The sequence below is a fragment of the Harpia harpyja genome, chromosome 10 (assembly GCF_026419915.1).
Source record: "Harpia harpyja isolate bHarHar1 chromosome 10, bHarHar1 primary haplotype, whole genome shotgun sequence".
Lineage (NCBI taxonomy): Eukaryota > Metazoa > Chordata > Aves > Accipitriformes > Accipitridae > Harpia > Harpia harpyja.
Genome location: NC_068949.1, coordinates 12,007,033 through 12,030,691, shown reverse-complemented (window position 1 = coordinate 12,030,691; position 23,659 = coordinate 12,007,033). Strand labels below are relative to the sequence as shown.

The 23,659-nt window shown below is 40.6% G+C and overlaps 1 protein-coding gene across 1 annotated transcript in view; it reads right to left on the bottom strand.

Annotated features, from left to right (window-relative positions):
• Positions 1–23,659, bottom strand: part of RTKN2 (rhotekin 2) — a 210,112-nt gene that overhangs the window by 26,248 nt on the left and 160,205 nt on the right. Inside the window, exons 11-13 of the mRNA XM_052799817.1 lie at positions 6,811–7,010; positions 4,704–4,762; positions 474–527 (exon numbers count right to left, since the gene is read on the bottom strand). Coding sequence (XP_052655777.1) covers positions 474–527; positions 4,704–4,762; positions 6,811–6,971 — 274 coding nt within the window. The 5' untranslated portion in view covers positions 6,972–7,010. The remainder of the gene's footprint in view (positions 1–473; positions 528–4,703; positions 4,763–6,810; positions 7,011–23,659) is intronic.

The window sequence follows — 23,659 nt, the reverse complement described above, 5'->3', positions numbered from 1 at the left end:
ACAGCTGGAACAGATTTAGGGTTAATCTCCATGACACAGCAGAATGCATGTACTTGAAGACTATCCAATAATACACTCAACACTAACAGACAACTTTCCTTTAAATTTCTCACTGGAAACAGCCTCCAATATACTCTCTCAAGTGTAGACATGACATAGAACGACATCTTTAATCAGAAGTTTCTTGGCTATCCATTTAATAACACTTTTCTGTTGCTTCCTCTGAAATTTCTCATCAGGAGGTCTTTTTAGAGACTAGGGTTTAAATACACAGAACCACAGGACTTTGAACTAACTCAACTTGCTGCAACCAACAACTTCAAGTTAAGAGCAACTATGCAACAAACGGAGTAAAATAGGGACCTACTGAAAGGTCAAAGAAGGGGTTAGGATAAGTATGGACTTCCCCATACAGTTTAAATTTACAGGCATAAGCAATTGCTTATCACAGTAGTTCATTACATCTTACATACTTTCTTTATTGCTGAAGTGATCAGAGCCTTTCCACATTAATGGTATTCGAATACCTAAAAGAAAAAAAAGGTAGGGAAATTAAGTTAGAGCCAATACTGTAGATCTGTGATCAAAACAAATTACAAAAAGTTTCTTGTTTCTTTTCCTGATGTTCTGGAGGTAACGGGACCTTCTACCCAAAGAACAGCATAACTATTTCAGTTTTATTACCCATGTCAAAAGAAAATTCATCAATTAGTTCAACTTGAAGTGTCATTTTCTTTTAGAAACTATGCTAGGATAAAAATATTTTAAATCTCATTTGAAAGTACCTGAAATAACATTTCAGAGTGGCTGTGTAACATAGTTCTGAGAGGTATTCTCAGAACTCAGAGGTTCTGAGTCCATTATTATGCATAGGTGTAAACTGAAACTCTGCTTGCCTTGTGCTGGAAACCACTCATCCAACTGCAAGAAGAAAAACTTCCTGTTTTAATGGAAAGACTGGGATACTTATACTGCAAACATTTAAGTCTTGTTTTGCTAACCACAGAGAAAATATCACTTGTAATCACATTCCCAGTTAGAATTGTCTTAGTTGGCATAAAAATAATTTTTTTAACTCAGAAATATCCTTCCACTTCAGAACCATAGTAGAGAGGCAATTACAGAACCATTATTTTAAGCCATGCCTGTCATTTTAATATTAGGAAAGTATTTTCTTCAAGAAATTTTCCAATTTATCTACTCAATCCAACATAGTACTGAGTGACATTTTCCTCCAGTTTCAAAGACTCAGGTTTACATATAATGTTTCTTATTAGTCCCTTGTTAAAAGACAAATGCAGTGAGGGCTTTATAAATCCAAAGTTGGTTTCTTAAGTACAACACAGTGTTATTTAAAAGTATATGCAATATATTAAGTGACACATGATGGCAGCAGTGAACAGCACTAGTTCAATTGTCTTTTGATAAAAATTGTCCATATTCTTATAAAGGAGCATTTCTGACTCCAGTGTTGATTTTCATATGAGGCTGATGGAAAAATCCACATATAGTATGCTAAGATGCAAAAGAGTACCAGTATTTTGGCAAGAGATTGTCATGTATTCCTACAGGGTTTTACCCACAAAAATTCTTGTTAAGTGAAACTGCATATAGTCACTGTTTCAGAAGTTATATTAAATGAAAAATTTAAATTTAAGTTATTTTTATTATATTATGGGACATCTCATTATACATGCTATTTCAATTTTGAAACTTGCAAATTCATCTATTTTTAAGTGTTCATGAAAACTAATGAATTTTCAACAGTGAACTGCCAGTATACAGCTTTAGACTGCCACAACTTCCTAAAAATCAATACATTACTACATTCTGAAACTGCCTTTCACTTCTAAAGATGCATTTGCATAACAAGCATTTCTAATAATAGTTTTTTTAAAATAAGGAAACAGAAATAGTTTCATTAAAACAGTTACCGAAGTCCCTCTCAAACTTTAAAAAAAAATATATATATTTATCTGTCAGAGACAAAGCACAGAATGTTTCTTTCCTGAAAGATAAAGGTCTTAAATTTACATAAATATGTGAAAATAGAGCTACAATAAAAGCCTTTTTTCATCTTTAATCATAGCAAACTCTGAATGACAATGTTAATGTGCTCAATAGGTCTTGTTAACAATTAGAGTACTAGATTAAAGATTACTTCCATATGCCACTTTCAATATCATGCTAGCTGAAAAATTTACACCTTAGTCAGAAAATCATCAGGATATAGATAGTCAATCGCTTGAACAAGTTTAACATGATACTTGTAAATCAGTTTTCAATTCATTCTTGGATTGAAAGAGCTGCCATTTATCAAAAACAAAGATCAATTTTCACACACCTTAATTTCAGTTACCATTAGCTGTAAATCCATGTGGATTTAAATTGGATACATTCAAGCACTACAATTAATCAGATTTAAAGCCAATGATCCCTTTATAAAATTACTTTAAATTATGATTATGCCTCTTGATCAAGATTTAATGTATTGTCTTCCAACAAAATAATTGATTGATAAGATAACATAAGTTACATAATTTATTCACACACGTGGGGGATAAATAAGTAAAAATACCAGAAGTGTGAAAATCTGTGGATTAAGGAATGCACTCCCCACACAGTATCTGACATGCAGTTTCTTTTTGTACTACATTCCTCAGTACTCCTGCATAGCTGTTCCTGAACTTCTGGTGTTGGCCACATTTTTTTTGGTAATAGTCTAAGCTTCTGGCATGTACTAACCATATGATACGCTAATGTATTTATAAGTGGATGGATTACTTTCCCCTAAAAAATCCATTCTATATCTTCAATTTGTAAATTACATGCCTTGTCATATTACATGGACTACCACTCACTCCTCCTCATTTCCAACCTCTCCCAGGCAATTCAGTCACGACATCTCCTGATTCACGCTGCTTGTACTCACAACTGCATTCTCAACAAGGCAGGCACATGTGCACGCATGTGTGCCTTCCAAACACGCAGGGCAACTCCAGTTGCAAATCCAGTGAAGGCTGGCATACAAGAGAGAAGAAATGCAGCATGCTCAATTTGCTACACAACGATTGGGAAAGACAGGGAAAGAAGAATAATGGGATATTACAGATGTGAACATACTGCAGCTGTGGAAGCAGACAGGACCAGATTTGGCAAGCTAAATGGACACAGAGTAATGGGTCAGAGTACAACACAAGGAGGAACCAGGGAGGCATGTATTAACATCATCTCAGGATCTCCCAATCACGTATCTTGCCCGGCAGCTCCTGCCCTTGCCAAGCACGGACAAGCCTGTCCCCACAATTACTTCTCATGCACCCCAGTTGTCTGCTTCTCAGGCACATACAGTGGAAAATAAGGAGTTAATAATGGGTTATCTATAGAAAGCATAAACCTCTCAGCAGAGGCCAAGAAGAACATTTAGGCTTTCCTGCTTTAAACTGGACCTGGCTAGGCTTCCCTAGGAGTATTTGAAGAGGGGTGAGGCATGGCAGCATCCCAGCACTCACAAACTTGAGTTCAGAATGAGGTAGTTGATGCCTCTTTCTCTTTGCCTTGATCTATGCCATACTTCTGAGGATCATAACCTCCAGTTTGAGAACCACTATGTTAGTAACAGGACAGAATCATTAACAGATAGCATGTAACAGGAAGTGGTGTATTTCACCCTTGTATTCTCTTGTCCCGTCATAAGAAACTAGCTAACGGTTTCATATCCTAAAAATAGAGTTCTTACACAATTCTGATCTTCTAAAGATAATAAAAGTCTATTATACGATCCTACAGTCTTCACTGCAGATAACTATAAATCCGAAGAAAGGTGCAACCACAGCACAGACAGGCAAACAGATGCTTTCATCCAGCTACCATAAGGAGGAAAGACAGACACACATTCTGCAAACAGCTGTGCTGGCAGAAAACATTATTGAACCATGTGTTCATCACTCTTCTTCTACTAGAAGTTACCTTGCCTAAAGATATGTCAAAATATGCAGAATTAACTTAAACAGTTTAAGTAGTGAGCCCTTCTACACTATTTTATTTTTAATGAAGCATGTCAGGGAGCACAAACAGATCTGTTAGCAAAGCTAGCAGAACAGTCACAATGAACAACTACAGCAATGCTGAACATAGTAACATCCACTATTGGCATAGGGAAACAAAATGATAAGTTCATGGTGCTGAAGTTTGAGAACAGGCTAGGAAACAGTGTACCAGCCTACTGGAAATCACCGTTAAATATTCTTGTTACTAGTTTGCATTGAAGCCATACCACTATACCTTTGCTGTAGCCATGTAATCTGCATTAACTAAATAACATTTGCACACTAGTTATAATTGTGCCCTCAATTTGTTAGACATACCCTGTATGATCACATCAAAGTTTGTCTTTGTGGGGAGAAAAAAGTTATCAGCACACTTACACTTATTTAGCTTCAAAATGTATTCAATGGTTAGTGACAAACAGAAAAAAGTATTTCCCACTGTGAAAGTCCCTGAAAGTAAAATGGAAATACTAGATAGGATCTTCAAAAGCACGTGTGTGACTTAAAAGCACAAGTCCCCTTGAAGCACAAGAGGATTTATGCCCCTGAACAACATACACACTTTAAAAATACCACCTTGTTTGTATAATTTGTGTTAGAAATCACTGTCCAGCCAATTAGCTCCTATAATTATGTGACTACACAGCCACTTACCTGATATAGCAACCTTTGCTCTGCATGCCACACGGTCTTTTGTCCCATTTTCTGAAGACCTGCCAAAAAGAAGAAAAGAAAAATGAGGTTTGAGATCTATGCATTTAGACTTCTAAAACTTAACACTTTAAACATTAAAAGGTGTCAGGGTTTTCATATTACAGCTCATTTCAAATGCTTTTCTTTAAAGTTAAATTTGGTATCTCTGGTTTAAGATATGAGTCATTAGATTCTTGAGGATTATCTGGAAGGAAGGTACACCATCAATTTTCTTAATTCCCTAGAAGATTTTACTCCAAAGCTTATTTAACCTGGGTATTAAAAGACAAGTAGATTAATCTTCCTTGTCTTTTCCAGCTCCAGCAAAAATCAAATACGTTATCAACTTTTCCCATTCTGTACATATCTATGAATAAGCAACTTAATTTATCAGTTCTATTATTGGTTCAAGAATTGCCTCCTCATCTATATTAATAGAGACCAATTACAAAATGTTGCACTGTTAATATTGTGATTTTACATGCAGGCAGACACTTTGCTAAGTAGCCAGAGCATAGATCTCAAGGTCAACCTTAAATTGAATCAAAACAATCTGTAGATACTGAGTAACAGTAGAGTGCTTTCCTTATATTTACTACTGCTCCTAACTCCTAACCAAATAAGGCGAAATGAAAATTTATAGCTGCTACCAATAACCTGACTTCCAGAGGCAGTTATAGTACCTTCAGAACTCACAGATTACAGACCCATACAACAAGGACAAAATTCACTCGAAAACCCCAGAAATTTCTCTCTCAGTCAGCATCATCTTATCTGGATTAAGCTTTAACTAAATTCCAGTCTTGAGCAATTACTGAAAAAAGAACTGCAAATGCACTATCAGCTACCAAAGATATGATCTAAATGGTAGAGAAATAACTCTATAGCATGCATCTCTTCTAATGACCTCTACTGACAGCTCAAAGGACCCCTTAAGACAGAACCCCTCAGAAAGCAATGCATGACAGACATAAATCAAGTAAACAATACAGCTGACTATGACTGTAAGAAAACAATACAGCTGTTCAGATATATCTCCAAGTATCTCTGCCCTGTTCCGGACATGTGCCATCACCATTCTGTGGTCACTGACATCAAAGACCAGGAGTTGAGTAAATCAGCATATATACATACTCGATATTATTCCATCATTAAAAACATAAATAAAAGATGAATCACTATAAAGGTCTTCATCTTAGTAGGAAAAAGCAATACAACTGCAATAATTACAGAATACCACAATTTCAAAATCAGCTTTCACAATAATAGTCAGAAAATGCAGTTCTTTCCTTCAATAAATTTCTCCTATAAGACCACATTTCTGAAAGCAAAAAGTAGGACTGTTCCTATAGATACAGTTAACTGGAGCTAAGCATGTGCTCGAAGAGTTTCTATGCTAAATTGCAATATTTCATTAAAGTAATAACCTGAGAGCAATAGCGTGTCTGCACCATGATTCTGAACATTGCACCCAAAATATATTCCATTAGGAAAAAAATTATAACATTATTCAAATAAACCACATATACTTTAGCTCATTCAAGAGTTATAACGTGAGAATATTTTCAACTAAACTGATTTTTCTTCATGTTTATTAATTACTTTGCTGTAGTTAACAGAAGTGGCCAGCAGAGGGTACCAATTAACCACGATAATTCCATCGTTAACGAGCCCTTAAAAACAATAGAAAGGATGAAAAGTAGAAATAGGTGTATTCTGACTTGTATAGTTTTGTTTTCTTCCTTCAGACTTGGTTAGGTACCTTTTTGTATGCTAAAGGTAATCAAGAAAATATGTCTATTATGTTACTTGATATTCAGATGGTGAACTACAGTTTAATGTCAGTAATAAAATCTACCCAGAAAAACAGGACTTGTTTTTAATTTTATAAAGTAAAAAGAAGATACTGGAATGGTCTTGTAATGTTTTAAGGCAGCAGTAATGTATGTTTGTATGGGGGAAGACAGAAGGAAAGGTTTAAATCCACTTTCCTAGACAGGCTGCTAAAAATTCACGTAGGCAAAAGCCTGCTTCATAACGTTCCATTGGAATTTAAGCTGTTACTCACCATTCTTCGGTTCTGCACGAGATCAGCTCTTCTTTTTGGTTCTGTAGCTCTGTCCTGTATGCAAGTATACGAGCATTGCAAACCATCAGGTTTTTAACGGCTTGCAAGTGTTGGTCTTTTTGTGTGCTCACTGCAAGTAGTTTACAGATGCCTTCTCGCATGCGGATTTCAAAGTTAATCTTCTCTTGGATGTCGCATTCCTAGATATGCAAAACCAAACAAAGGACTAAACAAAACGCCAGCTAACAGTATCCTGAATTTTTAACAAGCTCTACTTATTTCACAGTTGGGATAGAAAAACCTAGGTTTTAAGTATATGCAGCCATTATGATGGTTACTAAATGTAAAAGATGGTTCTCTCTTCAGGAACAAGAGAGTAAAACACAGGATGTAACAGATTCACTATATCCATTATACATGAAGATTCCAAACCAGGTAGTAACATTAACTCACCATAGCATTTGAAATTTACTAAAAATTTATGTGCCTCAATTCATAGGATAATAACATATGGTCCCCTCATATGGTCATTGAGAGGCCTAACTGAACAAAGCTTATAAATTAACATCCCACTTTTTACAGTGATCGCTACTAAAATAAACTCTGAACTCAGGAAAACATCTGAAATATTTTAAATCAGAAATCCAATCTCATTACTTCTTTGGTCATCTTAAAAAGCGTTAAAAAAATGTGGTTTTTTTCACTTCTGGCTGATATAAAATTCAGGTGACACCAGAGGCAAAAAAAGGACAATATCCCAATACTTGACTGTTTCAGGCCATGAACTGAAAGTCAGACAGCTGTGGTAGCTTCAACACTACACAAGGATCACGCTCTGCCTGATGGACTTGCCTGTCAAGTCACTAGAATTCTGCATCACTGTTTTTTTGAAGGACTGAGGTTTTTCAAGGTATTACAAAAATTTCTGGGAAGTCAACTTTTTCCTACCTACTTTCAGAGAAAACAAACATTTAAAAATGCATGTTATTCCTCACTTGCCACTTCAAAGAGGTCAATCCACACCAAGCCAGAAGACAATTAAGGTGAAGAATCACAGTTTGCGGTCTCCTAAACATGTGCTAGATGCCACTGATGGCTCTGATCACATTACCTTGTTATGTGGCCATCCCTGGCCAAACCAAATATTTCTGACACATAAAGAACAGAGTGCTGTCACTGTATTGCAGGGTTGCATTGAAAATACATTGCAAGTTGGTGATGAATGAAGCTTTTTCAGCAATGAGCAAGACTGTCCCAACTACCTCTGGAATTAAAAGCATTGTGTCAGTTTTCAATTTTATAGTATATCTGAACTCAAAACAAATGCTTTAGGGATGGATCTATAAGCAATTGACTGAAACTACTCATGGTACAATAAATTGAATTTACAAGTTTGGTATTTTAGCTGGTAGAAAAATAACTGGCAACTGCTCTCCCTCAAGACTCTAAACAGGATAGAAAAAAAAAGAGGGAGCCAATTTCCCCACAACTCAAGTACCTGAGAAATCCAGAACCCACAAAATGGGTAGTGTGGACGATTTTCTTCTTTACTTGGGACTCACTCTGTCATTAGCTGCCTTTGACATGAGAAAGTGACCCTTCATAGCAGTCACAAGAGGCAGGTGGAAGCTCACTACATAGCCACCATCCATTCCTTCCCAGCTTGCAGGAGTGGGTTTTATTGTATTTGAAGGCCTGATTCCATAATGTAAAGATAAAGTTTCAGCTCCTGTTCCATCTGTTCACGGAGTGTTTCTCCTTCCAAACCACCCTCCTTTGTTACCCTAAAGGAACAGTGGGCTGCAGTCCACAAGCCACACTCAGCATAGGCACAGCAACATGCTGAAGTTGTAATACTCTACTACATGGCGCCTGAAACAGAGCTGATCCCCAGCCACCTCAGAACTCTACTGTAAAAACCCAGAGGCTATCAGATCCCTTCAGCAGTATAAGCCTCTCTTTCTATTTCCTGCCTCCTGTTATAGACAGCAACTCCATTCTTGCTAAAATGGGACCTAGAGCCATACAGAAGGTTCTTCTGCCCCATATCAAGAGCCAGCAAGTCGCTAAGCCCCCATACACAAACATAGTTTCTCATTTTCCTCGGGTAATAAAGGAGGTGGGTTCGCCCCCACCCAAGATGATAAAGACCCCAGGCTTGTGTAATCAGGCAAAGCAGGACAAATATATGTTCTACTGAATTTACCAGTGTTTAAGACAATTTAGTCACACGGTGAGAGCACAGATGATTAGACACCACCATGAAGAAGGGCACTAATAGAGTACAGAGGACTCTCCAGAAACTAAGAACTCTCAATCTGAGACCCCATAAGAAATATGTGGAACATGCACAAGTTACCATGACACAGGCTTTCTGGCACCAGTGAGTCATTTGGTGGTGAATAGCTCCCAAAGCTCACATCAGAGATGTTTTCCGTAGAAGTTTTGCTGGTCTTCCCTACAGTCGATATTCAAAGGCCTGGGACCCAGTATAGCATCACAGACCACCCCAGGTTTCCCCCCCCCCCATGGATTTGCTTTCCAAAGTCTCAACCACAACCCATGCAGGATAAAGCAGTACACCAACACTTCCAAATCCCCAGCACCTGCTTCTCTATCCACACGTTATCTCAGTGCTCATCCCAGGAGAAGCAAATAGCTTTCATCAATCTTCTTTTATTCTGGGTCAAATTTTACACAGCTGTGAAAAGCTAAGCAAGGCCTACACCTGTTCCTAAGAAATAATTACTCATTCTTTGAGCCTAAACTAATACATCAGCTGTTACAAAGCTGAATTCAAAGCTGAATTTCATCTCAGAAGAGTGAAATAGTACTTTCCCCCCAACATTTCCCAGGGTACCAGGCCTCTGCACTGACCCAGCACAGGCCACAGCTCCTTTCCAGCTCTATCACCTGGTACATAACTATGGTGAGGAAATAAACTCTCCTAGTTTGGGGCATCTGCATGTATCTGTACTAGGACTTTCAGAATTACACAAAGGATTTAGTCCATTCTACACCTCAGCCAGGCTCATGTAAAATATTCTGGACTAGCATTAAATGCTTGTTGGGCCATAGCTTAAATAATCACACCATATAAATTGCATCTGAAGGAATGACTTAGCAGCCTGATTTGAAATGTATGAAGTTCTTCATGTCTACCAAAAAAAAGTTGGTCAGGTTTTCTTTTTTTTTTTCCCCAGTTCCTTCTAAAAATATGAGCACACCATCTGGACTTGGAGGAATGACACAGCACTGTTTTGCCATATGCTGTCTACTAATGCACTGTTTCCCTTGTGATCTCCATCCTTCCCCCACCAGTGGCAGCATAACCCAGACAAGATTACTAACAGATGTTGAGATTTTCAGCCCCACACTCAGGAACTACCTAAGCAATAATTTCTGAAAGTCTTTGTATTCCTCACCTAAGCATACCTACAATGTAAGAAATTTTAAAGGATTTCTAGTTTTGCATAGGTGATGGAGTCACAAAACAAACAAAAAAATCCAACAATAGCCAAGAAAAATTACATGGATACTGCTGAAGGCAGGACAGATTGAAATTTTACTTTAATTAATATCTTAAGTACAGGCTTTCAGAATCTTATTCCAAGATATACTTCTGATTTATTAGCACAGTGGCTTACATCTAAAGCCCATAGGTCTACTATATTTATTTAAAATAAGCAAGTAGTCAGGCAGCGAGTGTTCTTCTCAAACAGAGGCTGTGAAGTCAAGGTACTAGCTTGGGGACTTTTCTAGCTAGACACAGAAGTAAGTATTTGTTGCAGTTGACAACAATAGCTCTACAGACACAGCTGAGTTCAACTAATTCAGTTTTTTAAATGATGGGAGGTTTAAAAAAAAAAAAAATCTCATTAATAGGAAAATCAATGACTAAAAGATTGAAGAGCTAGAAAGGATCGGCTTCACGCTCCGAGACCCTGAAGAGGGTGAGCAGAGAGCTCAGCCCACCAAAGCAGCGTCACCTTTGTCCAGGCAGCTAACCCGCCCCCCGCTTTCCCCAGCAGGCCTCCGCTGAGGGGCTGCTTTACCGCACCCAACCCTGGCCGCTACCCGGCCCGAGCAGGCGGCCGGCTCGATCACCTCAAGCAGGCTCCCTCAGGGGCCGCCCGCAGCCGGAACGGACATGCCAAGCTCGGGGGCAGCGCAGGCTCCCGCCTACCGAGGGCCGCCCGAAGCCGGGCAGCTGCGGGTCGCCGTCCGCTGGCAGCAGGAGCGGGAGCTGGTCGGCCTGAGCCGTTAACGGACGGCACCTGCCGCGGCCGGCCGTCTTCCCCGCCGCCACCCCCGTCCCAGGCCGCCGCCCGCCCGCCGGGTGAGGGACGCCCGCGGCTCACCGGCTCCTCGCCACCGGCACCTGGCACACACCGCCGCCGCATCCTCCTCCACGGCACCGCCGTTCAAAACTCCCGCCCCCCGCAACGGCCGCCGCGGCCCCGCCCACCGCCCGCCCCTCCCGGCTGCTCCGGGACGGCCGCGTTTTGCGGCGTCCGTGGGCTTCGGCCACCCACGCGCGACACCAGCGCGACACAGCAGGCTGCGCCGGGAGGAGCGCGGTCGGAGCCGGCACGCCTCCACTTCCAGGTGCGACAGGCACACGGGTTGTTAACTCCCAAGGGGGCCAGCGTCGCGAAAATCATCAGTTTGATCCTGCGGATAGATTTGCAGAAATGCATTATTAACTATTATTGATTGTATTACTAACTCCCTGTTATTTAGCTAGAATAGAATAGAGTGTTGAATAATGAAGTTCGAGACCCCCGTTCCTTTGTTCCTCATTAATTTACTTTTCTGAAATAGGCCGATGCCACTTCTTTCTGAGTGATGTTCCCTAAACGAGCTGGAACGGGAGGCCGACAGCCGCTTCCCCACCGGCTGTTCAGCACACAGCAGCAGCCGCTGCCGCTCGGAAGCACGCCATCAATTTTTAACCACATTCTTGGTTTTCTGCAGTTCATTTAATTATGCGTCTTTAATACGATGGTACTTCAATAGCTGTGCTAGTAGCATGTATTGTGAAAAGTATATTATACTATCATATATTAAAATCAAACTGCATTAATTATTCATTGGATTGACCGGAGAGGAACAGGAGCCATCTCTCTCTTCTGCTGCCAGTTCTGCAGCTCTGGTTGTCTTCAGCAGATGCAACAAATGAGCCAAAATAATGTCCCCCATCCATCCCTCGTCCCTGATCTCTTGGCTTTCTTCTCTGAATTCCTTCTCAGTGGGTGATGGTCACAAGCATGGATCCTCATTGCTTCACACATGGTTGTCAACATTTGCGAGAAGTAAAGTGTGCTGGAACGAGTGAGATCTACAGTGTTGCTAACAGCTTTCTACAGAAGACAGAGGTCTCCTGGCTAACATATGCTTATTTAAAATATAAGAACATGCAATTAGAAGGGAAAATTTGAAAAGCCTCATTGCTTCATCAGGATTTCACATGGGTGCTTGGCAGCTCTGCTTGCTCCCTGACATTTACAATCAGGGCACAAACACAGGGGGCTAGCCTTCAAGGAAAATCATGAACTTCTGGACCAAAGGTACATATTCCTTGGTGGAAGGCAGAGGACAGGGAGCTCTGCTTCCCTCCAAAGTGTTTGAGCCTCAGCTCGAGGCAGAGACGGCAGCAGCAGCTGTTCAGCAGTTCCCGTCTCCATCTTGGGCCATGTTCCTGAGGGTAAGGAGGCATTCAGATCTTCATGAAATACCTTCATACTTTCCTGAAGTCTTCTGTGTACCATTGGCAGGATGCATGCCACAACTGGGAAGCCCTACCCTAGGTTATGTATTTATAGACGCTACATTTTTCCCCATTTTTACATACTCGCCCCTGTTCTTTAGCTACTGAGACTTTCTCAAAAGAAGGCTTTCTGCACTATGTCCAGTGGAGAAATCCCATCAGGGAGCCAAAAGGCTTTTGCTCTAATCAAGGTATGATCTTTACAAGCTCCGTATGGACAGCCAAGATATCTAAGAGTGCGTTGGAGGGAGATCAAAAGGAAAGTCTCCATGTAATCCTGGTGCTTCACGCATCCCAGCAGGAGCCTCGCGTTCCTGTCTCTGCTACAGAGTTCAGGATTTCAGCCACATCAAGAGAGACCCATCAAAAGAGAGGAGAACATGAGATGCCAAATCAGAGTACCTTTTGCTTCACAGTAAGGCATATCTCTTAAGGTGTGGTCTGGCCTCCCCTGAATCAGTCAGGGATGGGATTTCAGCCTCAAAAGTCGCCACGTAATTTTCTGGGCTACAGAGGAAAACTAACTAGAAACAGGAACATGTCACGGAAAGACCATTCCTGGAATTAAAACCAAACAAGTGAAAGTCTTAAGTTAACTGAACTGCATTATCATCAGTTCAACACTTGACCAAAGTAAGCAAGGAGGAGCTCCAGTCTCAACAAACATCAGTGGCTGAAACCCTTTAATGAGTTTTATGTAAACTATGGGAGCAGCTGGAAATGATAGCCTTACTGTAAAGATAAACAAATAAGAAAAGTATCACTGTAATTCTGCCTTACCAAAATTCATTCACCAACTCACAAGATAGTGCACTACCACAGAAAAGTAATACAACATGTAAAAAAGACACACTGAAACACTTTCCACCCAGCATCATCCCAAGCAGTTCAGCACTCCAGGTTAGACTCTAGAACAAACCCACTGCTTCAAGTTTTCCAGAAACGCTCCCTGTGAGACTACCAAGAACAGCTGTCTCAGGTGTGCAGCAAAAGGGTTTTGTCAAAAGCCAGGGTGGCTACATGGATGCAATAAAAATCACTGCAAAAGGACAAGTTATGCCCCAACCTATTTCAGGCAATCAGCATCTCTAAAGCCATTTTTGCTGGTGGTGTAGACAGCTCCCAGGAATCTGTGGCAGTTTTCCAAGAATTTTAGATGCTAATTAGCATGGTTTTGCAGTACAGTCTGTTCAGCAAATCCTAGTCTTAATAAGTCTCAAAATGTGACTGCTAATAGTGTAAAGAGCCCGTGCCTGCAGCCCTTACATGTTCCTACTGACATTGACTTGAATTGGAACCCTTAAGAAATCAGTGGGAGTTAAATGTGTAGGACTCAGCCCTAATTAACATGAATAGTATCTTCTCAGGCTCACTGCATTATCTGCTTTTGAGCTGGTTCAAATGCTTGGTTTTCCACTACATTAGAAACATATTACTGCAAAGTCTGGCTTTTCGTGCTCTTGCACCTGCTTCTGCTTTGGTCCTTCTTTGCATTCACTTCTGAGACATTCGTTTTTTTCTTTATAAAATCAAGCTTCATAATTCAGTTGATCTGTCAGATGCTTAATTAAAAAATTAAACATTTCCAAACTTCTAGTCCTTTCTCTTAAGGGAACATGAGACTGAGGCTTATATGGCATTTCTGCAGGTGTTGTACAAGGCAAGATGTTCTCTCCGCACTCCAAGCCTAACTCCAGCTACACTGTCCTGCTGTTGCAGCACACATACTAACCTGAAATGAAGAAAGCTTTATGCCATCTATATTATCCAGAGATTTGGGATTCAGCTAGCAATTATTCTGCTCCCTAATTTAAGAGCAATCCCAGCAGACAGCAACAATAAAAAAAGAAGCATTGTAACCGTGTTTTCTTCTCCAGACAACCTTCCACTGAAGGGCAAAGAAACCCAAGGCACAACCTACAAAACAAGGAAAATCCTGCACAGTCACTGCTGCGCTAGTGCAGAGAAGCCAGAAGGGGGTAGGGTGAATTAAATAGGGGATCTATATCCTGCCTTCTGGGGTTTCCTAAGTGAAACATTTTTGTCAGATGAATCACACCTTCACACCATCCTTTTATTTGCAACTCTATTTGCATTGCAAAGCATTTGGCTTCCTTCTAGTATTAGGGAAACTGGATAGCAGAGGAAAGATCATTGTCTATCTAAATCACTGTTCTGCTCGAGTGTTACATCAGCATATTATTTTAAATGTTAGGCCCATCATTTTGGTTTAGCAGGTACAAAATGTCTACACCTACTCTTGACAGCACTGCAATATTTTTCTTAATTTCTTAGTTCCCACAGCTTGCTACACCTACTCCTTGAGTATCATCAGAGTGTGCCAGTAGAAATCTATTCAGTTCCTATTCAGATTTATCCTAAATGGAAATATATGAAGATTTGTACTGGACGCACAGAAAAGAATTTGTAAGGCTTTTTATAACTGACTTCTACTTATTTAATTTTAAACTGAAAAGCAAACTGTTGCCATTGAATGCCACTGACTTTGATTACCATGACATATGACCATTATAGATTGGTTAAATCGGCAGAGACTCTGGAATTTAGGGTGTTTACCTGAATGCTTACTGAAGGCAGGACTAAGTTAAATGGCAAAATTATTAGCCTTGGTAACTCATTTCTTCATTTCAGCCTGCTGAGGTCAGTTGAAGTCTTTCGATTCCTTAGCTGCACAGAAGGTCAACATGTAGTCCTACAAAACAAATTAAATATGGGTAACTACCTTACTGTCATGCACTTCTGCTTCAGTTTTGATTGCATCAGGTGAAAATTAATCATCTGGCCAACAACAGTGAGCTAAAGCCTAACCCTAGCAAGGTGAAAGCAACAGCAAGAGAAAAGTTTGTAGGCTCCATTTACCTAACTGAGCAGTGTGAAGGAGGTATCTTCTCTAAGGTAGTCATGGAGTCAGTCTTTGAAGACGTCATCCTATAACACGCAGGTACCTAAATTAGCTAGGATGCATCATCCTTACCTTTCTCTGATAATTAAGATGCAGAAGCCAGAATAGCTTAGAGTAAACTCTTATTATTTCAGGTGTTCTCAGATTCATTTTATCCTGAGAGCTTGCTCATCTTCTGCTCAAGGTTTTTTAATATTCTGCAGTCCTCCTTCAGCTGCTCTAGTGCTCCAAATGGCACCAGGGCCACATCCTGTGCAATGCCATTAACAAAACATTGATACCAGGTGCTTCAATGAACTATTTTGTTGATCGTTGTACATTCCTGTAGGATTTCTAAAAGAAACTGTAAAAGTCTGAAAAAGCGCAAGGAATTGTTTTTTCTTTTTCCAGGTAAAAGTCCAGAAACTGGCTCCTCCCAGTACTCCTGATGTTAATCCCATATTGAAATGCCTCCAGATTAAATTACTGTAGCCTCTTCAAATCACCATATATGAGAGAAGTGCACTCAAAATACATGTCATAACAGAAATAGTAAGTTACAAAAAATCCATCCTCATGTGAATTTGGAAAACAGTTCCTGAGATTAAACCTGAAAACCTTAAAAATCAAATTAAGCACTGCATGACTTTAAACTCCAGTTTGATGATCCTCTATGTCTTAAAGTTGCTCGTGCAAAAAGACAAGTTATGAAGTGTGGTTAACTGAGGTAGACTAGTCACATGTAATCCTCTGTTTCTGCTTGGAAGACCAGGGGCATTTGTTTTGAAGCCAGTTCACATGTGGTCCCCACATAAATACAGAATCAACCCCATCAGAAGTATCCTGTTGGACAAGGATCCTCAGAGGTGATTGATAGCTTCACTAGAAGCCTTCATCCAGCTGAGAAGACACTTCATGTGGACACACAGTGTCTAACAAAGCATGAGTTTTGCAGCCTTTCCCTAAGTTTAGAAATCTATATGGTCTCTCTTTTCTGTGTGACTTCCTGTCTCCACAGCAGCTGAAGGAAGGAAATTATCTTTAATTCCTTTCAACATCAAACCTCGTTGAAACTGGCTACTTGGATCCATTGCTAATAGGGGGACATTTACACCCACAGAGAAATTATGGTCATACAAAAATGATACTGTTATGTAAACTCTGAGAGGTCCTTTCAGCTGCTCAATATTAAAGGGATGTTCAGTACAAAAAGGATTTCTTAGAGGTTGTACACTGTCATTCCCATATCATACCTTTATACCAGGATTTCTCTGTTGGGTATACAGTCCTGCTTTGATTTCTTATGCGTTTACTGCAGGTGGTGCTTGGTGTATAAAATGTCCGAGGCAGTTGCATCCAAATGTTTGCTGGACAGCCTGCTGGTGAAGTCAGCATTTGGTGTCATGGGAGAATCTAACTGGACACTATATGTTCTGGTTTCAGGGTCAGGTCTGTGATGATCTTGCACAGGCAAGTGAAAAGTCACTGGATCCAGTTAAATGGATTGCCATTTTGAGTTTGAAACAGGGAGCAAGTACTCTGAGAATATCACAAATCTAAAGATAAACTCCTATATGAGAAAATAATGACAGAAAATCACCTTCCTTTTGCTAGCCAGAGGACTACCATCTGTTGCTGGGAGAGCTGATACAAGCCCACTTCTGATAGCAATCTCCCAGGAAAAAAGAGAAATTCTCCAGTTAGCTCTCAGGATCAGCATCAGATTTTTTGTCTGAAGGTGGATACAGGCTGAGTATTTGCAGATGGTGTCCTTTTTTTCCCATACAATTTAGAATATCTCTGCAGAATACAATACTTGGCAAATGGTCTCTGCCTGAAGTGAGTTTGTAGTCTGGTCTGATTTTTTCCAAGTACTGGAGTGTAGGCATCTAGGTAGAGAAAAATGGCACAGCAATGTGGTCTTGAGGCCAAGCAACATAAGCCACCCTCAGGGCAGCCAGAGGCATTCAAGTTCCCCCTGCACTGCAGCATTGCTAAGGAAGTAAATAGCGACTGTCCCTTACCAAGTCACGTTTTGAGGTGACAGCTGTTGTCCTACATAACTGAGGCACAATAGCCCATGTCTGGTAGGACTAGTGAATCAAACACTATTTCTTTGCATTTCACACGCTTTTTGGATTGTTTTGATCCTGTCTCAGGGAGGATATTCAAAGGGGCATGGGTAGGAATCTATAGTTTACTGCAAACTCTCACTTTGCCCTAAGAACTGTTTCTCAGCAGTAAGCAATTTGTTTGTCTCAATAGTTTTCCCAGTTACACTTAGGGCTATAACCGTCTATAGCTCTGTAGTTCTTCCTGCCTTGTCACAAAGCTATGGTTTTTCTGCATTTTTCTAAGTCCTGAGTTGGGTACCAGCTGCATAAATGGGCATTTTTTATACGGATCAGGCCAAGAAAGAGAGCGAGCCAAAACAAGAAGGATTAAGGCAAATGTTATTTCATGAAAATAACACAGTAAAAACCAAAGAATATCTCATTACAATCAATATACTTTTTAAAAGCAACAAAATAACCATTTGTGGTTGAAAATTTCTATCAGAGGTTTTAAGCCTCTGGTCCTTAAGGAAAACCTGGCTTGCAATTATCTCCTGTTTCTCACAGAAATAGATACCAAAACACTATTTAGCAGTTCATCCGCTCAAGTGCTTAGATTAAAGAAATACATCTGAAGGGATAAAAGGAATTAAATTTTTAGAACTGCCAGTTAATTTTCCATTCTGAGCATCCCTAGTCCCTGTGTCTCCACCAAACTTCCTCCTAAATCCAAACTCAGCTGTGGTTTTCTCCTGCCAGCAGTGACCAGAGGCAAGATGGTGCCGTTCCCTCTCCCCCTCAGAGTGCAATAGCATTGTGTAATAACTTGCCTCCACAAAGCCTCAAAAGAGCCATAATGCAACAAAAAGCATTTGCCACAGCACAGCTAATTCTGGGACCTTGCTCATGGACATAAGGCTGTTACTGGGAATAAGCCCAGTGTCAGAGACTATGTCTTTTATACAGGTGATGATTTTTTGTTGAATCACTCCGGTGTTGGATCAAAATTGTCTATTCACATCTAAGAGGGACTAAAATACCTTTTTCCTAAGGTAGAAAGATCTAAGGAGAGAAATCTGCTGCAAAGGACACTCTGCCCTGTAAACGCCCCACAGCCAAGGCAACGGCAGCATACCTTCTTCAAGGTCACCACGGTTTCACTGCGGGAAGCCAGTCCTGCTATTTTTGCCTGTTATTCCAGTTCCCCCTGAAGTCAAACCATGGGGAGGGGATGACATTGGGCTATACCTATGTTCTCCTCAATGTGAGATGGAGACATTTCTTGCAAATGATAGTATTTTTTTGCCTAATAAGACGACCCATTTTTACTCACCATTACAAAAAAGCAGGGGTTGAGTAGCAAATATGAGTAACTATATTTTACCTGAGGTTGGTTTGTCAGAGATTTCCACCATCCTTCTAACTGTTTCACAGCCTGTTAAATGAGCTGAGACAACACTTCATGTCACTGTTAGCATTTTAAATTATAAAAAATGATAACAATAAATAGTATCTCATGTTTTTACAGACAATTTCATCTGGAAGAATAAAAATAACTAGTTCTGCCTGGATGCATGCATGACTTACATGCATGCACATATTCACTTGCTTATTTTAAAAACCAATTTAAGTTCTAGGAGGCTATTTCTAGCACTTGTTTCTAACCATGTGTTTATACAGTGTCATCAAAATGTAATCAGGCCGTTTAAAGAAAACCCAACAAACAGCAAGCAAATTTTTCCTAACAGGGTCTTTAAGCAGCTAACACAGACCCAGAGGGGCAGTTATCCAAATCTGATCTGGGACACAGAGGATCACTTTTTTAAGATAATTCCCAAATACGTTTGTGCAAACAGCATTTGTGCACTAAGGCCCGCAATAGGCAGTTTTAACCAATAAGTTAAAATCTCTGCTTTCTCTTATTCTTTTCCTATTTGGGAATGTCTTCCCTGACCCCGTCCATCAACAATCTCTGCAACACTGAGTCATCCTACTTACATACATAGGCATTAGATTTTGTGAGCGAAAATGCAAGCAAAAGCAAGCCACTACCTAACATGAAGACCATTTTTACTTCATTTATTTCATAGTATGGACACTCACACTACAGTCTTAATTTTTTAAAAATATCCCTGCTTTGTCATAGACTGTCTTCCAGTCCTGTATCAACTTCCATCTTTCAAATGCCAGCCCAGGAGGGAGCTTTGAAAGGCATGAGTGGGTTGTCACTCCTCAGCTGCCCCTTGTGTCAATCAAAGTCTCTCCCCAAATGTACATCTCTCTCCACACTTGTTAGTGAGGGACATGTTCTTTCACACACATATGTGTGTTGTTACATCTGCCTGCTACACAGACAAGTACACGCTCTTGCTGAATTGATTTAAACAGGCAATTGGCACCAACAGGCACTGAAGCACTCAGAACTTCATTGGCAGCTTTCATGCAGGCAGTACACACATTACTAATCTGAACAGGTTTTTCTCATCACCACCCCAGTCACACAAATTTTTAGGCATTCCTTCTAAATTATCTTACTACGTGGCATCACTAAGTTGGTGGAGAACAGCTACATCTTTGACCATTTTAGGGGTAATAACTTTCATACATAATTGGCACCATATTGGTTTATGTGCTGCCAACTGAATTTTACTGGCAGTCATCTCGATAGTTGGCTAGAAAGTCATCCATAGCAAACAGGCTTCTCCAGGCTACATCTCTGAGGCCTCAGATTTTTGTAAGGGACGAATCATTCTCTTGTTGCTAATGGTTTCACCTCTGGGCATTTCTAAACGGAATTTACTGATCTAACCAAATAGCCTGAGTTTAGGATAAAATGTTTCAACAGAGAATGGGAAGCTGACAATGTGCCCTAACTCGAATCCTGGGTAGTAGGACAGCTTTCATGTAAGCCTTGGAGAGAAACTGCGGGAGAAATTTCACATGGCGGGAAGGCTCACCCGAGTTCAACATTGGAATTAGTCAGTCTGGAGATGGGAGCAAGCCCCATTTGGATGGGATCAGTTTGGGCTGTGTTCCTGCTCCCTGTGGGAGGATCCTTGGCTGCAAATCATATAAAGTTAACAGCCATCTGGGGGCAAGAAGTTTGAGGAAAAGACAGAAAGCACCATGCCACAATACTTTTTTTTTCCTTTAGTGAAGACACGTTCTTCCAGTTTCCAGCCTCACATGGAGCTAGAAGTGTCTAGTCACACAGCCTTCAATACCTACTGCCTGAAAGACCTGAAAGCATCTGTTTTCGGGAATCTTTTTACATATCAGCTGTTGGTATGTAATATACACCTTTCAAACTGTAAGTGTTCCCATGTTGTCGTTGCAGATGTGGTAGTGGCAGGAGCACAATATTTCCCAAGGACTGTGCCTTTTACTGATTTAATTTTTCCAAGGATACTTATCTGTTAAAATTAGCTAGAGCATGGTATTGTCTGTTTGTTTGCTACCTGCATATATATCTTTAGTTCATTGCACTTTTTAGCCCCTGTGAATGAGAATGTTGTTGACTTCAGAGCCTTCTTTTGAAAAGAATCTGCTTTGTGCATAATACCCTTAGCTGAACCTGCTCACATGCTCCCAGTCAGTGCCTTCAAAGTGGTAAATACTAAAGATGATCCATCACCTTGCTCTGAGCATGGCAGATTTAGCAATTGCAAAGGGTAGCATTCATTATAACAACAAAAATAAAATCATCTGTTGAAGGACAATGAACTCATGCCTCATTTTGCACTACATAAGACATTGTTTTAACATAGGCCATTTGGCACAAAATACCAGATGTAAATAAAGGCCCATTTCTGCAGCAAGCTAGCGCCTAACGCTCCCACAAGAAGTACCATTTAGACAAGAGCAGAGCTGCAACAAGGGACAAACGATGCCTTGCCTTCACACTGGCCTCATGCTCCAGTGAATTTCACCTTCTGTGTCTAACAAATTTCTGTCCTTGACACATGCAACCTGTTGCAGAAGAGGCAAAGGACTTCAGAATGGCTGTGCAGCCATGTTGCTTTTCTCGCCAAGTTTGAGCTGTTACTTAACTGCAACATGAATACTAAACATAGTATTATGTTTTAATGTATTTTATTTTATGTATTTTATGTATTATGTTTTTGCTGTTTTAGCCAGCAAAGCTAAAACACTGGAGAGAACCAGGCTCTTTCATCTCACTAGCACTCAGGAACTAATAAGTGCTCTGTACTTTCCTTCTAAGTCCGTCCCTTTATTGTAGATCGTGTCCTCCTTCTCTTCAACATACAGGAAACCTGTTGGTTTAAGTGACCCCCTCTCCAGTTACTTTGGAAGCCCCATTAAGTCCACCCATTCAGTGTCCTGCCCAGGTGCAGGAACCTCCAGCCTACCAGTCATTCTCCCAGGACAGGAATAGCTGATTCCCCCAGACCTTTACACATAATGTAAACTAGGAAATTAACTGCCCGTATGAATATCAGAAAAGAGGAAAGAGGAGAGAGCATGAAGGAATAGAAGCAAATTGTCCCTAAACATCCAGTAAAATCAATATGCTTTCAGATGGCATTAAAGACGCAGGTCTGAACTGTCGTCTGTGTTCCTATGTGATATTTGGTGTCTGTCCTAGTAGGACCGGGTGGAGGCTTTGCCTTTTTGGTTCAGTGTTGGTTGTTGGCTTGTTCTGCTTTGTTTTCATGTTTTGTTGAGTTAGGCTATACTTTGAAGGCAGATTCCTGACAACTCTGATGTGTGCTGCTATCACGTGGCTTTTAGTGGATCTTTGGTCCATAAAAGAGGTGAAACATAGTTCTGCCATACTTTCTCCCTTCTGCAGAAATGCAATTTTCTCTTCCTCAGCATGTTCCTTATAACAAGGGTACATCTTTGATATAGATGCACCAGCATAACATTTCAGCTCGACAGCAGAATTACCTACTTGGTATCTGCAAGCAGATAAATACACCCTGACAGTGCCTTCCATTGCACAAGGGATCTTTAAACAGAGGTGAAAAATGATCCACCCCTGAACATGACTACTTGCTGCGCTTTCCCTATGATGCCAATAACGTCTATTCAAAGCCAAGTGCAAACTCCAGGAGAAGGGAATACGTTTTCTTTAAAGGCAACTGGCTCTCACCTCCTTTACACAAGATACTGCTGCAAAAAGCAGAGTCCTCTCTGCCCCTGGCACAGGTGTCAGGGATGCGGCAGAACAGGGGAAGGGGAAGCACAGCCCCACTGCTTCCTGCAGGGCTTGGGAGTGCTCTCCCACATGCTTGGATATGGCAGAGGACTGTATTTGCCACCACAGCTTAACACTGTTCTTTTTATGTCTCTGCTTATGTAAATTAAAAACTTTTAAAACCCCAGCACATCGGATTAGGCACCAAAGCAGATAATTAGTTATAGATGGCAATTCTCGGTCCTTTTATGGCCTTTTGGGGCACTTTTTTCAGTTGGGAAATCAATGTGATTTATTTCACACATAATTCCTCAAACGTGGAAGGCATGTGGTATGAAGTTTTAAAAGCAATATTCCATCCGGTGTCCATTGCAGAAAGAACGCTATCAGAATGAAATAGCTTGAAATTTTGCTTTGATGGCGTGCTTTGTACTTTTCTTTCCTTTGGAGAAAATGTCTATATTTTAGTAAGTCCCAATGAGGAAAAGGCTTTGCTGTAGGGAGAAATCTTTCTTTAAAGATATTCTGACATGTTTTTTGCTGTCTTCAAGTCTCCTTTTTTGAGTGGGGCAGCTTCTTCCAAAACCAAATTACCCCTTTTCTGCTGCAGGTTGCGTCTCAATTTGGAAGAGCTATAGGACCAACAACTGCTGTACACCTCTCTGCTCTGTTCTGTCTTCTTTCAGTGCATAAATCTGGTAGCTAATCCCACAATTAATACCTGAACAGGAACTCATGTGCTGCACAAAGCTGGCTTACACCAGGCCGGTTTGTTGCAGCCATATAAAACATCCTGTCCCAGTTGGAGAGCTATGCTAGATTTGTCCCTCACTGCCACCAGTGATGTCTTGACCCTGTTCAGCTCCTGTTACCTGTCCCTGACTACCAGACCTCAAGGTCCCAATGCTGTTGCCAGAGGCGCTGCTACACTGTGGAAGATTTCAAAAGACCACCAGTGTGAG